Source organism: Xenopus laevis, chromosome 6S (genome assembly GCF_017654675.1).
Source record: "Xenopus laevis strain J_2021 chromosome 6S, Xenopus_laevis_v10.1, whole genome shotgun sequence".
In the NCBI taxonomy this organism is placed as follows: Eukaryota; Metazoa; Chordata; class Amphibia; order Anura; family Pipidae; genus Xenopus; species Xenopus laevis.
Window position 1 is genome coordinate 32,182,719 of NC_054382.1, and position 17,197 is coordinate 32,199,915.

At 44.4% G+C, this 17,197-nt stretch overlaps 1 protein-coding gene across 1 annotated transcript in view; it reads right to left on the minus strand.

The window, feature by feature from the left end:
• cdca7l.S (cell division cycle associated 7 like S homeolog) overlaps window positions 1-16,671 on the minus strand; it is a gene marked incomplete at its 5' end in the record, with an annotated part of 36,178 nt that extends 19,507 nt beyond the window's left edge. The window contains 1 exon segment of the mRNA NM_001096963.1: window positions 16,607-16,671. Within this exon segment, the coding sequence (NP_001090432.1) occupies window positions 16,607-16,630 (24 nt within the window).
• Window positions 16,672-17,197: the final 526 nt, after the last annotated feature.

Below are 17,197 nucleotides of genomic sequence, written 5' to 3' on the forward strand. Positions count from 1 at the left end.
TTACCCATAGCAACAGCAAAACATATTTCCCATGCATTCCACCACTTGTGCTATGAAGTACATCATCACCTTACTCACTCCACTTAGATCGGTGAAAATTCTGGCATCTGTGCAAGAGATCAATGTGGGACATTTTAATAAGAATCTGGGACTGTGGGCTTAGCTGTCAAAATCCGGACTGACCCACAAAAAATGGGACAGTTGAGAGGCATGACATATGGTATGGCCAGCTTCTTATTGTTCTGCTCAATGATGCAAAATGCATCAGAATAACAAGGTGAAAAGAGAAGTTTAGACTCCATAGTGCATGGAAATCAGTCAGAAACTGCGGCCCACCATTCTTGCACAGATGAGCCTATGGAGCCTAAACATGATTACATAATATAAAGGACGGACCCCTTTCTCTCCAGTGGAGAGAAGTGGGACATCCAGTATGCAAGATGGTGTGCCCTTGTCCTAAACACAGTAAGCTCAAAATACCCATACGTTGCTGAACAAGTTATGTAGTAAACAATAACTACAAAGACTACTTGGTAAAATTCAAAAATGTCTTGTCAGTTGGTCGACAAAAGTAGATAATAAAGGAGGCAAATGGGGGCAACACCAAGTTAACTTTAATAAATTAAATATTTTAACTATAATCCTTTATTTTATAATAGTACATTTTAATAAAATGCTTCATAGAAAGTGTAGATAAATATTTTGTAACTTAGAAATACAAAAAAATATCATTTACTGTAAATGCAAATCTAGAAATAGTTTAATAAAGTATTCAGTATTTCTCTAGCGGCCCACCTGTCAGTGAAGATGTCAGGGGTTTGTCTTCATTCACCTTTGGATTGATTATCTCAGCTGGCTCCACCTTTTCCTCTCAGTTCTTTGTCCTGCCTCTGAGGTGAATGAAGGACAGATAGCAATTCTTCTTTTTGTTTATTTATAATTTTCTTTTATTTCTTACATACTCTAATCCAACTCTACAGGCATATGCTAAAACACAGCGGCACAAAAGGGACACACAGAGCTGTCCTTAGGTGCAATTGCACCACAAGGGAATCCTTGACTACGTCTCCTGAAAGACACACCGAGCTGTACGTCATATTTCCCAGACAACACACAGAGCTGTTGCTTTAGGGTCAGAAATGATGGGGCTCTAACTGAACACAGAGCTGTTCTGAGCTTAAGTGAGCATGGGGCATGCAGAGCTGCTTCACACTTAGCTAGCCACTGACTTATATCACAACCTTAGCCAGCCATTCTGTTTTCAAGCAGAGGAGTCACAGTCTGGGGTAACTATTGACTGTGGACTATGGTAATTGGTAACCATCAGGTGCAGCTATAGCTTACAAAGACTGAACTTCCACTTTGCACCCAAAAGAACCATCCGTTTGCTAGGTGACGATTCGCGCCGTATCTCCACGCCTATTCCTAACTCTTGGTGTGCCAAAGTCATTAGCGGTCGCCTCCACAGTCCGCTCTTGAGCTGACAAGGCTGTAACTGCGCACTTTGCCGGAGCTTCAAGACGGGACACACTTTCCCAGGCATGACTGCGCAGTTACTGGGACCAGTGTCAGTATAGGTGACATCACTACAGTCCGTGAGTGTGTCATTGTTACCACAATACACGCATTTGACTCAAGGGCGCTTTGAATGCAATCCTGTTAACCTATGTATACCACACTAATTGCATACCCTATACCCTACTAGGTTTTACCATACCTAACTTCACCATGAAAAAAACTGACTCCCTTGAGGAACTCAGAGATGATTTACAATCAACTAAAAAGAGAAAAAGAATTGAAAAATTACCTAAATGTAAAAAATTTAAACATTTTCTCTGGAAATCAGAGAGAAACTACTGTTCCGATTGCAAACACCACACAAACATTGAGAAGATGCTGGAGGCACCTGTACTATTACCACAACCCACCCAGCCTCAGATATCAGAGGGACCTGGCTCAATTTCCACTACACCCCCAATAGCCATTCCAAATACTCCTATTTCGCATACTCCTCCACAGAGCATAGTAGATAACCCCATTCCCTTACCTTGGGGTCAGAACTCAGCTGTAGCCTCAGGTTCTGCACCAGTACCTAACCAAGTGAGGGAATGTTTTTAATGTATAATGAATACGGTTCAACTCAAACAAACACGCAATACAACAAAAAGTGAAAAGCACCAATTCCACAGCCTGCCTTCTCTGAGTCAGAAGAAGGATTAGCTTCAGACTCTAATTGTCGGATACTGACTCAGAGAATGATAACTCTTCCTCAGCAAATCCTGAGGTAGCCAAAAAAATACTCAGAGAAATGCTAAAACTCTAGAGATAAGATATGAAACAGTAGCTTTATCAAAAGCGGATATTACCCAAACAATTGAAACTGAATGGTCTCAGCCTGATTTCAGGCTTCATTGCCCTCACTTTTTCAAAACCTACCCGGTGCCAGAGGACCATCAAAAAAAATGGGATAAAGCACTCAGGGCGGACTCTGTAGTTGCCCGGCTATCCAGACAGACTGCATTGCCTGCAGAGGAAGCAGTATTCAAAGACCCATTGGACTGACACATGGAGTCAACTTTGAAGAGGTCTTATATTCAAGCAGCAGCAATACTTTGCCCAGCAGCGGCATCAGCAGGTTTAGCCGGAACGGCAAAAACCTGGGCACAAGAACTGGCATGCCAGCCGCCATCATCTCGACAACAATTCCACACAGAAGTACAAAGGCTAACCACCACATTAATTTTCTTAGCTGACGCAGCTATCGAAGTGTTCAAACTAGCAGCTAAAACAGCAGCCAACACCGCGGTAGCGAGGTGCTCCCTTTGCCTCCAACACTGGTCGGGTGATGCAGTCTCAAAGTTGAGACTGCTTTTAATTTACCGGGGATTCCTTATTCGGACACAGAGCCGAATGCAGATAATTGTAAGAAACAAACTGCAGTGCTCGCACCTCAAAACAATGCTGGCACAGCTTAGAGTGGATATAACGGACTCCAAAACTACCGTACGTGAGTTAAAGGCAAACATACAGGCCTTAGCAACATGCACTGACCACATAGAGAACAATAGACCAAGTAGATGCACAAGACTCCCTTATCTCAGCATTGCAATTCAAAATAGGGGATCTGGAGGATTGCTCCAGAAGGAATAATATCAGTCTGAGAGGAGTACCAGAGGACATTACACAGCTACTGCTCTGCCAATACGCACAAAACTTCATACTGTCAGCACTGCTAGAAAGACTTGCAGATCACCTCCTTATTGACAGGATCCATAGACTCCCTAAGCCAAAAACCGCACCAAATATGTCATACTGAGAATTCACTTCTACCACACTAAAGAAGAATTGCTGCAATTCATGAGGAAACAGAAATCTCTCCCCCAACCTTATGAGAAAATACAAATCTTTGCAGACCTCTCTCCAACCACGCTTGCAAAGCAGCGTGAACTCAATAACACAAGCCCTGCAAGCCCATGGAGTACCATATAAATGGGGCTACCCAATGAATCTAATAATACAATGGCAAGAAACACAAAATCATCACAACACATCACAAGGACCAGATACTGTAACTGTGAAAAATAAACATGATTGCAGCAGCTATAGCCTCTAACAAGAATAGAGGTATAACAATACTGGCAAAACCTAACTTGAATATACAAAGTACAATGCAACTGGCATATCCCAAAGATAGATGCCTTGCAATAATATGTACCATAAACCAACAACAATATACGCTGGTAAACCTCTATGCTCCCAACAACAGCCAAACCTAATTCTTTAGACAATTACTAGAAAAACTATCACCCATACAGCAAGGTACACTAGTAATTGGAGGAGATTTCAACACTATACTAGACCCTGAAATGGACAGGACCCCCCAGGCTTCCAACCTACCCAAAGTGTACAGATGCAAAGTTATCAAAGAGGCTAGGAACAAGATTACTGACTCAGCACAATCTATATGATGTCTGGAGAGTCCAAAACCATATTATAAAGGACTATACTTATTACTCTCCACACCATAAATAACACACAAGAATAGACTTATCCTTAGTACAACCTCAGACATTAAACCAAATAACACACAGCTCCATCAAATCTGCAACCTGGACACATCACTCAGCAGTAAATTTCACTCTAGAAGAAAAACATCAATTTTCCAACAGGACAACTTGCAGATTAAACAACTCACTCCTAAATGACCCCACACTAACTGACCAAATCCCCAAAGAAATTGACCACTACTTGATAAAAAAACACACCCAAGGAATAAGCAATTTCTCCCTGAGTTGTGCATATAAGGTGACTGTCAAAGGGCAACTCATAAGCATAGCTACAACTAAGCTAAGGCCAAGCAGAAACAACTACTACTCCACATCAATGAACTAGAACAAGAAACCTACAGTTCTCCTTCTCCCACCACGCAACAAAATTATCTAAACTTAAAGAGGAATTCAACATCCTAGTCCTCCAGAGATGTCAGAACCAGCTACTCAAATTTCAAAGCCATACCTAAGCTATGGACAATACAGCACATGCAGCCCTAAAGAAGCAACTGATCAGGCAGGCCGCCCAAAATAATATAGCCAAAATACAAGCAACAAAGCAACAAATCAGGAAATTAAAATAGTTAATACCTTTGCCCAATTTTATTCTCACCTATACAACCTGAAAGACCTAGCACTACCCTTTACCAGAGATATTCGGTCATTCCTAGATACATTGCAACTCCCTGCTATCCGACAGGAAGCAACAGCTTTAATCCTACAAACGGAAATCCTAGCCACCATCTTTCAGGACTTACCTGTTCTCAAACCCTGGTCTGATTGATGAACCGTATCTGCATTAACCTACTCAGTCACTGGGGGTTTTCAGTGTGGATGTGGGTTAACTATCCTGTTGGTCATGGGTCTCTCTCTGCCTGCTGGTCTCTCCCTCCGCCCAACTCATTTTCATCATGTGTTACCAATTATTCAATTAAGGGACTTTATAAGCCCATTGGAAGCAACCCTGGTTGCTTGATTATTGAAGCCCTTTCGCCAGTTCTAGCGGTGGTCTGTTCCTGTGTTCCTTTATTCCTGATTCCTGCTGGAGTTTCCTGATTCCTGCCATAGTTACTGAGTCCCTCCTGGTTCCCTGTTCCTGCGCCATGCCTGTGGTTCCTCTACTCCTTTTACCATTCCTTAATTGGATCTCCTAGTATTGACCTCGGCCTGCCCATCGGACTCTCCTTGTCAGCCGCCTGCCTTCGACCTTTGGCCTGGTAAAGGACTTATTACTTGAGCCTACATTCCTTGCTGCTGTACTCTTTCTTTAATAAATCTCCATGCTTACAACATGTCAGCTGCCTTTTAAGTACCAGTTTTATATTACACACGTAACACAGCAAATAGGCTCCAACCTGCCAGCCACTCACCTGTGGCTCAGCATAACAGAAGCCAGATCGGAGGAGTCACCAGGGTCAGGAGCCAGATCAGAGGAGTCACCAGGGTCAGGAGCCAGATCAGAGGAGTCGCCAGGGTCAGGAGCAAGATGGGAGGTGTCGCCAGGGTCAGGAGCCAGATCGGAAGAGTCACCAGGGTCAGGAGCCAGAATGGAGGAGTAGCCAGGGTCAGGAGCCAAGACAGGAACATTGCTAGCGTCGAGAGCCAGGACAGGAACATTTCCAGAATCGGGAGCCAGGACAGGCCCCTTCACACCCATTACAGTTGGCAAGGAGCCAGAATGGAGGAGTAGCCAGGGTCAGGAGCCAAGACAGGAACATTGCTAGCGTCGAGAGCCAGGACAGGAACATTTCCAGAATCGGGAGGCAGGACAGGCCCCTTCACACCCATTACAGGTGGCAGACTGAGGCAGGCACCCATTACAGGTGGCGGATTTCCCAGGACAACAGGAAGACCATCATGAATAGCAACAAAACTGGTAGAATCTGTAGCTCCAGAACTATCTTATCATCAAAGGCCTACCCATGAACAAAGCACCGGGACCCAATGGGTTTACTAACAGATATTCCCAATTTGTCCCAAACCTCACCAGAATGCCAAACCAGGCATTCCAACTAAGCACATTCCTCAAAGAAATGCTACTCTCCCACATATCAGCAATACCAAAGCCAGGGAAAGATACAACACAGTATGCTAATTACAGGCCATTCCCCCTCCTCAACGAAGATCTGAAAATATATGCTACCATCTTAGCACAAAGACTTCAACCCCTACTACCAGGCCTAATAAAATCAGTTTGGCTATGTCAAGACGGCAGCTATATGATAACACTAGACGATTACTCACACTGACCCAACACCTGCTTAGAAGTAAAACACCCTCCATACTGTTAGCACACGATGCCGAAAAGGCGTACGATAGGGTGAACTGGCTATACAGTACACATGTACTACACAAATTTGCTATACCTGCTCCCTTGGTGATGGCTATCATGGCACTCTACTCCATCCCAACAGCGCAAGTTAACATCCAAGGTTTCATGTCTGATAACTTCTCCTTAACAAATGGGACTAGACAAGGCTGCCCCCTATCCACCCTCATCTACATCCTAAGCATTGATCCCCTAGGCCAACAAACACGGCAAGCCCAACATATACAAGGCCTCAAAATTGGACCTTCTAAATACAACATTCAGCTATTTTCCGATGATGTGGCCCTAATCCTTACAAACCCATGTACGGCACTACATACTATTCAACTTCAAAAGACTATCCCACTATAAGCTCATTATGTCCAAAACCCAGGCACTCCCCATCCACATGGCGCATACTGAACTGCAGAGATTGAAAGGAGACTACAACATGGACTGGCAAGATACCTCTATTAAGTACAGGGCCACTCCAGCCATGAGGCAAGGTGAGAATTTTGCCTCAGGCGGCACAGAGCGGCCAGTTACCAGGGGCAGCAAAAAACCACCTCTGGTAACTTTAAGAGCCGAATTTCCATTTTTTAAAACGGAAATTCAGCTCTTCTAGTGCAGCAAGCGCAATAGCGCTCTCTGCAATAGCTATGCGCCCCCTCCTCCACCCGCTCCAACAATAGAAGTTAGAAGCACCGAGTGGGGAGGGGGCGGCATCGGGGCTGCTGTCTCAGGTGGCAGCAGCCCCTGAAACATGCCTGATTAAGTATCTAGGAATCAACATCACAGCTAACCCCAATGCTCTATACCAGTGATCCCCAGCCAGTAGCTTGTGAGCAATATGTTGCTCCCCAACCCCTTGGATGTTGCTCCTAGTGGCTTCAAAGCAGGTGCTTATTTTTTAATTCCAGGCTTGGAGGAAACTTTTGGTTGCATAAAAAACTGTAGTTTTGCCAAATAGAGCTTTCTGTAAACTGCCAGATCACATAGTTCACAGCCCTTCATTGGCATCTTCGGGAACTATTTTCATGCTTATGTTGCTCCCCAACCCTTCTTACATTTGAATGAAATGTTGAAAAAGGTTGGGGATCCCTGCTCCATACCAACAGAATTTTGCATCAATATTGCAAGACTGAATGAACTGCAAGCCTGGAAAACTACCTTTGTGTCCTGGCTAGAAAGGATAAATGCAATAAAAATGCTGATGCTCCCCAAGATATTATATAAGCTCCAAGCACTCCCAATACCATTAGGAAATGCCTTCTTCCAACCACTGCTGAGACTCCTCATGTCATTCATCTGGGGCCCAATTAAGCCAAGGATCGCTAAAGACATTATGTATACAAACAAGAAAAAAGTGGGCCTGGCGTGCCCAAACCTACAAAACTACTACAGAGCAACACTGTTGAGCCAACTAGCAGACTGGCAACTTCTCCCAAACACAAAAAGCTAGGTGGACCTAGAACACTGGATTTACAAAAATCAAACTAAACAAGCCATAACAACACATTTATGGTCACAAGACAAAAGACCACAGTCAAGCAAGGACCCACTGCCACTACCAATGAAAGCAACACTACAAGTATCGCAAACCACAAAATCAACAGCAACTCTGGTCCAGTTCCCAGAGGTCTTAGCCCCATTAATAACATTAGAAGGGGCTATACAGGACTTAACCCTGACCACGTGGACTCAAGCAGGATTAAAAACAATGGGGGACCTATACAACCAAGAAGGCATTAAAACCTTCACAACAATCCAAAGCAATTATGGGCTCCCCAACAACCAACTATATACAGTACATACCTACGAATGAGACACTACCTCCAAGCTAATAAATTACTAGCAACTTCACCCCCTACACCAGCGGTGCCCAGGATGTCAATCACGGTCTACCAGTAGATCCCATTAATGTTCCTGGTAGACCGCGACATGTCCTTGTGATTGGACTGACCGCCGCATAACAACTGCCTCTGTCGCTGTTACAAGCCTGGACTGCTCTCTCCCCACGGCTCCTCGGTGGACTCGCCAGCAATGCACACACAAATATCCGGGTATGGAAAGTTCAGTCGCCATGAATACTTTGCCAGCTTTGGAGGACTTTCACCAAAGCTTCCTGGCAGTGCCTTTTAGGAAACTGGAAAAACAGTAGTGTTTGTTATTTTGCTTCCTTTTTCAATGTGGTGGTCATGGGTATGTCACAGTAGCTTTGCCTGCAAATGCATCCGGGACTTTGCTGAGAGCCACTGACGTTTCATCCCACCCCCCGCCAAAAACCGCATATGTGTCCGGGGCCTTATTAAACCATCAAGGTAGATCTCCTGATGGGGGCCAGGTGTCGAGAGTAGATCCCATAAAAAAAGTCCCAGACACTCAAAGCTTAAACGGTTTTTACTTAAACCTCTTCCTGGTGCGAAAAAAGAGGGAAGATTCAGGCCAGTACTCAACCTGAAACCGCTCAACCCAATAGCAGCCAACCAATAATTCAAAATGCAATTAGTCCAGACAGTAATCGCAGTAAACCACACACTACAGGGAATATGGTCCCCAGAGGAGAGCATATTACTTGGGATGCACCAAATCCAGGATTCGGTTTGCGATTCGGCCTTTTTCAGCAGGATTCGGATTCAACCGAATCCTTCTGCGCAGCTGAACCAAATCCGTATTTACATAATTAGGGGCGGGGAGGGAAATCGCGTGACTTTTTGTCACAAAACAAAGTAAAAAAAATGTTCCCCTTCCCACCCCAAATTTGCATATGCAAATTAGGATTCGGTTTGGTATTCGGCCGAATCTTTTGCGAAGGATTCGGAGGTTCGGCCGAATCCAAAATAGTGGATTCGGTGCATCCCTACATATTACCCATTAATATCTAAGAACTCAGGGCAATCGCCCTGGCGCTGGAGGGATGGTCCACGTTGTTGAGAACCCATAAAATCAGAGTGCAATCGGACAATACCACAGCCGTGGCATATATCAACAACAGGGAGGGACACATAGTAAATTGGCCATGAAGGAACTGTCCCGAATCCTCAGGTGGGTGGAGCAGATGGTACCGGCAATATCTGCAATATCCATCGCTGGAGTACAGAACTGGCAAGCGGACAACTTAAGCAGATTGACTAAGAAGAATGGTCGTTAAACAACAAAGTGTTCCTACAAGTAAGGCGCAAGTGGGGAATGCCAGAGGTGGAAATGCTAGCGTCCAAACTCAATTGCAAGGTCCCACGCTATTGCGCAAAGATGAAGGACCTCAAGGCAGTGTTCATAGATATGCTTGTCCCGCCTTGGAACTTAAAGATGGTATATGCATTCCCAGGGCCGCCATTAGAAATCACGGGGCCCCGTACAACAAAATTTTTGGGGCCCCCTGGGCCCCGCCCACACTGACGACCAAGCTCCGCCCCATATCCCGCCCACATCGCAGTTAAAAGACCACACAGACATCAGCGCTAACACAAGTTGTAAAAAGCTATTGATGGTCAGGGCCCCCTTATAAAAAAAATTGGGGCCCCAAAAAAAAAAAAATTTACATTTTTTTTTTTTTTTAAAAACATTGGTGGCAGGGGCCCCCTTATAAGTTAAAAAAAACTTGGGGCCCCAACAAAAAAAAATGTAAAAAAAACTAAAAAATAAACAAACATTGGTGGCAGGGGCCCCCTTATAAGTTAAAAACAAATTGGGGCCCCAAAAAATAATAAAAAAATAATAATTTTTTTTGAAAAAAAACATTGGCGGCAGGGGCCCCCTTACAAGTTAAAAACAAATTGGGGCCCCAAAAAAAAATTTAAAAAAAAAATTTTTTTTGAAAAAAAAACAACTGGTGGCAGGGGCCCCCTTACAAGTTAAAAACAAATTGGGGCCCCAAAAAAAAATTTAAAAAAAAATAATTTTTTTTTGAAAAAAAAAAAAAAACTGGTGGCAGGGGCCCCCTTACAAGTTAAAAAAATTTGGGGCCACCAAAAAGAAAATTAATTTTTTTTTTAAAAAAAACCCAAAAAAAACAATGGTGGCAAGGGGCCCCTTACGAGTTAAAAAAAAATTGGGGCCCCAAAAAAAAAGTTTAAAAAAAAAGATTGGTGGCAGGGGCCTATAGAATATTAAAATAATACATTGGTGGCCAGGGGATTAAAAAAAAAACAAAAACACAAACTGGTGTTCAGTAGAATTGAACTCATGGCTTCAGTACTTCAACTTCGCCTCCTTTCGTGACTTCGGGTCTTTTCACCGCTTCAGGACTTCAATTTCGGCTGTTTTCGTGACTTCGGGTCTTTGCGCTGCTTCAGGACTTCGGCTTCGGCTGTTTTCGTGACTTCGGGTCTTTTCGGCGCTTCGTGACTTCGGGACTTCGGCTTTTTCCGTGACTTCGGGTCTTTTCGGCGCATCGGCTTCGGCTTTTCGGCACTTCCGCATTCGGCACTCAAGAGGAATGACGTACGGCTCGGGCGCTCGTAAGGGGGGCCCGGATCTTCAAAAAAATGCAGCGCTGCCGGGCCCCCCTTCATGCCCGGGCCCGGTACGCTTGTCCCCCCTGTCCCCCCCTGATGGCGGCCCTGTGCATTCCCTCCACTCCCCAAACTACCCAGAATAATCAGAAAGATGAAATTCAGCAGCACCAGCACGATCCTAATAGCACCAGACTGGCCCAACAGAGTATCGTAAACAGACTTCATTCAGTTATCAGTAGCAAGACCCTGGTGACTACCTCAGAGACCCAACCTTCTCAGGGCCCCCTCAATCATCCAAATCTACCCATGCTCCATTTGACAGCCTGGCTCTCGAGGCCAGCTGGTGGACCCAACACAGGTTTTTCGCAGAACGCAACAGATATATTACTTCAGGCACGTAAGTCGCCCATGGGTAAAGCATACTACAGAGTGGCGCACCTTTCTTACCTGGTGTGACCTACACCACATACATTTGCAGACTGCATCCAACCATTCTGTAATAAAATTTCTCACTGAAGGTTTCCAAAAATGACTTAGTCTACACATGCGGAAGACCCAGGTCTCCGCCTTTCAACTCTCACACTCACTGGGCAGACGACACTGCAATCCAACAATTCTTCAAGGGGTTGGCCTGTAAGCAGGGCCGCCATCAGGGGGGGACAGGGGGGACAAGCGTACCGGGCCCGGGCATGAAGGGGGGCCCGGCAGCGCTGCATTTTTTGAAGATCCGGGCCCCCCTTACGAGCGCCCGAGCCGTACGTCTTGCCTCTTCAGTGCCGAATGCGGAAGTGCCGAAAAGCCGAAGCCGATGCGACGAAAAGACCCGAAGTCACGGAAAAAGCCGAAGTCCCGAAGTCACGAAGCGCCGAAAAGACCCGAAGTCACGAAAACAGCCGAAGCCGAAGTCCTGAAGCAGCGCAAAGACCCGAAGTCACGAAAACAGCCGAAGCCGAAGTCCTGAAGCGGTGAAAAGACCCGAAGTCACGAAAGGAGGCGAAGTTGAAGTACTGAAGCCATGAGTTCAATTCTACTGAACACCAGTTTGTGTTTTTTTTTTTTTAATCCCCTGGCCACCAATGTATTATTTTAATATTCTATAGGCCCCTGCCACCAATCTTTTTTTTAAAACTTTTGTTTTTGGGGCCCCAATTTTTTTTTTAACTCGTAAGGGGCCCCTTGCCACCATTGTTTTTTTTTGGGTTTTTTTTTTAAAAAAAAATTAATTTTCTTTTTGGTGGCCCCAAATTTTTTTAACTTGTAAGGGGGCCCCTGCCACCAGTTTTTTTTTTTTTCAAAAAAAAATTTTTTTTTAAAATTTTTTTTTGGGGCCCCAATTTGTTTTTAACTTATAAGGGGGCCCCTGCTGCCAATGTTTTTTTTTTTTTCAAAAAAAAATTAATTTTTTTTCAAATTTTTTTTTGGGGCCCCAATTTGTTTTTAACTTAGAAGGGGGCCCCTGCCACCAATGTTTGTTTATTTTTTAGTTTTTTTTACATTTTTTTTGTTGGGGCCCCAAGTTTTTTTTAACAGGGGGCCCCTGCCACCAATGTTTTTAAAAAAAAAAAATTTTAATTATTTTTTTTTTGGGGCCCCAATTTTTTTTATAACGGGGCCCTGACCATCAATAGCTTTTTACAACTTGTGTGGGGGGGGGGTTACTTTTTTAGCGCTGATGTCTGTGTGGTCTTTTAACTGCGATGTGGGCGGGATATGGGGCGGAGCTTGGTCGTCAGTGTGGGCGGGGCCCAGGGGGCCCCAAAAATTTTGTTGTACGGGGCCCCGTGATTTCTAATGGCGGCCCTGCCTGTAAGAGACCACCCCTGAGAGAGAACCATTACCAACCTGGGACTTGCCACTAGTGTTAGCTGCCTTGCAACAGCCCCCATTTGATCCACTCCCGACATGCAACCTCAAATGGCAATCTCTCAAGGTAACTTTCCTCATAGCTATAACAAGCAAATGAGTGTTAGAGATTGCCACCCTCTCCTTTAAGCAACCATGGCTCACCATCCACCAGGAAAAGGCTGTACTCAGAACCATTTCTGGGTTCCTCCCTAAAGTGGTGTCAGAACTTCATATGAACCAAGACATTATTTTACCATCATTTTGCCCAACACCGACAAACAGGGCCGCCATCAGGGGGGCACAGCGGGTACAGCTGTACCGGGCCCGGCAGTCTTGAAAGTGTGAAGGGGGGCCCGGCCGCTCTACACTACCTGGATTGCAGGGCCCTTCAAAAGAAGCAGCCGGAAAAGAGTTAACAGGCACGACTCCGCTGCCATCTCTGCAGCACAGGTCTCACAGCATTTCTGCCTGCCTGTGTGAGACCGCACACTGACCAATAGCAGCGGAGGTGTGTCACAAACCTGCCTCTTCCCACTTGCTTACTCAACCAGGCGCTTATTGGATAGTTTCTCCGTTTGATCCCGTGCCTCCTCGTCAATGACAGGTCGAATGCTAGTGAGGGAACGTCACTGCTAGCAGTCATCTTAAAACAGGTCTTTTTTTTTTTTAACCCCTAACCACCAATGTTTTTTGTGTTACTTTTATGAGGCACCATGGACACCAATGTTTTTTTTAAACTTAAGGGGGGCCCTGGCCAGCAATGTTTTTTTTTAACTTATAGGGGGCACTGGCCACTTTTTTTCTTTACTTGTGGAAGGGGGGCTAGCCACCAATTTTTTTTTTAACTTGTAGGGACATGCTAACCACAAATGGCTTTTTATAACTTGTTTTTTATAACTTGTTTAGGGGGGGTATTTTAGCTATGATGAATGTGTGGCTTTTTTTAATGTGATGTGTGTGGGATCTGGGGTGGGGCTTTGGGTCATGCTGGGGCGGGGACAAGGGGGCCCAGAATATTTTGTTGTACGGGGCCCCGTGTTTTCTGATGGCAGCCCTGCCGACAAATGCAAAAGAAAAACTAATACACAAATTGGATGTAGTTAGAGCTTTTTACCTAAAGCGATAAGTGGCCTACCGCCGCTCTGACAATCTTTTTTTCTCCTACTCCTTTACACACAAGGGTAGAGTTATTTCTAAGAGAACTATTGCATGTTGGTTGGTAGAGACCATTAATATGGCCTACGACCATAAAAAAAAAGGTCCAGACCATTCGTAGTGAAGGCTCATTCCACTAGAGCACAAAGTACTTCCTGGGCGCTGCAAAACATGGCAACAGCAGAGCAAATCTACAGAGCAGCAAACTGGGCCTCACCAAATACTTTCATTAAGTTTTACAAGTTAAATGTTTTTGCTTCACAGTCTGCCATGTTTGGCGAAAAGTTTTACAGGCTGCCGTAGCATAATTATGTAAATTACGCTTCGCACCGTTCAGGTATACCCACCCTTACAGAGGGACAGCTTTTGTACGTCCCCTGGCGTCTGCACTGACAGGAGGGCCTTTAGAGAAAAGCGGATTTTGGACTCCCTGGAAAATCATTTTTTAGTTGTCAGTGCAGTTAGTCCCACCCAGGCTGATTTTAGTATGGGCATTGGGACCTCTTCTCGCTATATACTCTACCTATTGTCTCTTGGCCTTCCAGCTTCCCAATAGAACTGAGAGGAGAAGGTGGAACCAGCTGATATAACCAGAGGGAGAGACATGGAGAAATCAATTTTCTGTCCTGCCTCTAGATGTGAATAAAGACAAAACACTGATGTCTGCACTGACAGTTTGGGCATACAAGAAAAGGATTTTCCGAACGTTATTTAAGAAAAAATATACGCAAAAAAAACCTATAATTAAAAAAAAAAAATACTAACATTATAATACCACAGTACAAATAAAATACAAGCATTTTGCTCAAATTTCATGAGAAAATTTCTTGAATTGTGCTTTATTCCACAGGCAAACCATATATAAGGTTAATAATCATCAATTGTGTTAAATCGATTTCAAAGCATATACCTGTTACAGATAAATGTATATGTCATTAAATCTTCATCAGAAAATAATATTTTCACTGTTAACAAGCCATGTTAATATTTTTAGTATTTTAATATAGTGAGTAAGTTTGTGTTGTACTTCATGGCACTAGTGGTGGAATGCACTGGAAATATGTTTTGCTGTTGCTACGGGTAACAGAACTTTGCATATCAGGACTAGAAATTAGTGCGACTTGCAATATTTGGTGAAGCGTTGCGGTAAATTTCAACAGTGAAATTTCACGAAACTAAGTGGACTGAGTAAGGTGGTGTTGTACTTCGTGGCACTAGTGACGGAATGCACGGAAAATGTGATTTGCTGTTGCTATGGGTAACAGAACTTTGCATTTGAGAATTAGAAATTAGTGCGATTTGCAATATTTGGTGTTGCGGTAAATTTCGACAGAGAAATTTCTCCAAACTAAGTCGACTGAGTAAGCTGGTGTTGTACTTCGTGGCACTAGTGGTGGAATGCACGGAAAATGTGATTTGCTGCTGCTATGGATAACAGAACTTTGCATTTGAGAATTAGAAATTAGTGCGATTTGCAATATTTGGCGAAGCGTTGCGGTAAATTTCGACAGTGAAATTTCACGAAACTAAGTGGACTGAGTAAGGTGGTGTTGTACTTCGTGGCACTAGTGGTGGAATGCACGGAAAATTTGATTTGCTGTTGCTATCGGTAACAGAAATTGGCACATGAGGACTAGAATTTAGTGTGAATTGCAATATTTGGCGAAGCGCTGCGATAAATTTCGACAGTGAAATTTCACCAAACTAAGTGAATTGAGTAAGGTGGTGTTGTACTTCGTGGCACTAGTGGCGGAATGCACGGAAAATGTGATTTGCTGTTGCTATGGATAACAGAACTTTGAATTTGAGGATTAGAAATTAGTGCGATTTGCAATATTTGGCGAAGCGTTGCGGTAAATTTCGACAGTGAAATTTCACGAAACTAAGTGGACTGAGTAAGGTGGTGTTGTACTTCGTGGCAGTAGTGGTGGAATGCACGGAAAATGTGATTTGCTGCTGCTATGGATAACAGAACTTTGCATTTGAGAATTAGAAATTAGTGCGATTTGCAATATTTGGCGAAGCGTTGCGGTAAATTTCGACAATGAAATTCCACGAAACTAAGTGGACTGAGTAAGGTGGTGTTGTACTTCGTGGCATTAGTGGTGGAATGCATGGAAAATGTGATTTGCTGTTGCTAAAAGCATAGTCTGATAGCTTGACTGTGTGCATTGAAATAAATGGTCTGATAGCTTGACTGCTGTTCAGAAACAGTCTGATAGCTTGACTCCAGTATTATTGTCATGGTGACAGGCCTGAACACCTTCCTAATGTACAGCTTTTACGACACTGCCAGACATCAAACATGCACCTTTCCTCAGAGTGTCCCAGGCCGGCAGTAATGTACAAGCAGAGGAGAGTGGGAAGGGCATGACTAGTGTGGCGGCGGCGGCAGTCAGCAACATACCGTCTTCCTGTGTGTTTTTGCCTCCAAAATGTTAAGTAACACTATATTTACAAAAAAAAGGGGACTAACATAATTTAATTTCCAGGTATTTGCTAAAATACAATTCACGAGCCACTAACAGCTAGTGCAATTGCATGTGGCAAACTCATAGCGCTTATTCGGCTGCCCTCGGTACAGCTACAGCGCACGGATTAAAAGAGAAGCTAGCGCGCTCTGATCCGCTCCCGAAATGCACCGCGAACTTCTAATCAAATCAATGGACCGCGCGCTCCTTGAAGTGGCGCGAAACCTAGAGATCCGTCCGCAGTGATTACAACATGGGGCCATCCCGCACAGGGCAGCTGAACTACACAGACTGGGGAGCGGGTGAACGCAGCCACCTCACCTTAACGCCAGCGGCCGGCTCCATGCTTACTCTGCTTCCCAAGGAACAACGAGAGCCTAGTTTTAACCTCACACACTGCTCGGTATCCCAAGTGTACAGGAAGGGGCGCAGCGTCCAATAGCACAGCACTCCCAAAGCCGGCAGCCTATAGTAACAGGGAGCGCAATGTAGCCCCGCCCCCACCCTTGTGAACTTTTGGCACTTAGTAGATGGAGCATAATAATTATAATAATAAATCAGTGACTGTTGATCAGTATAATGGAATGCATTTGATATAAGGTGCTATAGGTTAATAGCTTTTAGTCACTGAAGAGCAGAGCTGTCTCCTCTCTCTCGTTTCCAGGTATAATCCCTGCTTTGTACACTTCTTGAAAACTTTATCTTAGAGTTGTTCTTTGCTCTTAATTGAGAGGGAAACTTCAAATACAGGGAGCTGTCGAATTTTTGGTCAGTGACCCTAATACTGCAACTCCTACTGCTGAGCCTGAGCTCCTGTTCTTTAGAATACAACTATACGGGCAATTTCCCCCGCGATTGTGCCGGATCCGACGCTCTGCGCCAAAACCAGGCGTCAAGTCGGATGGACAGAAA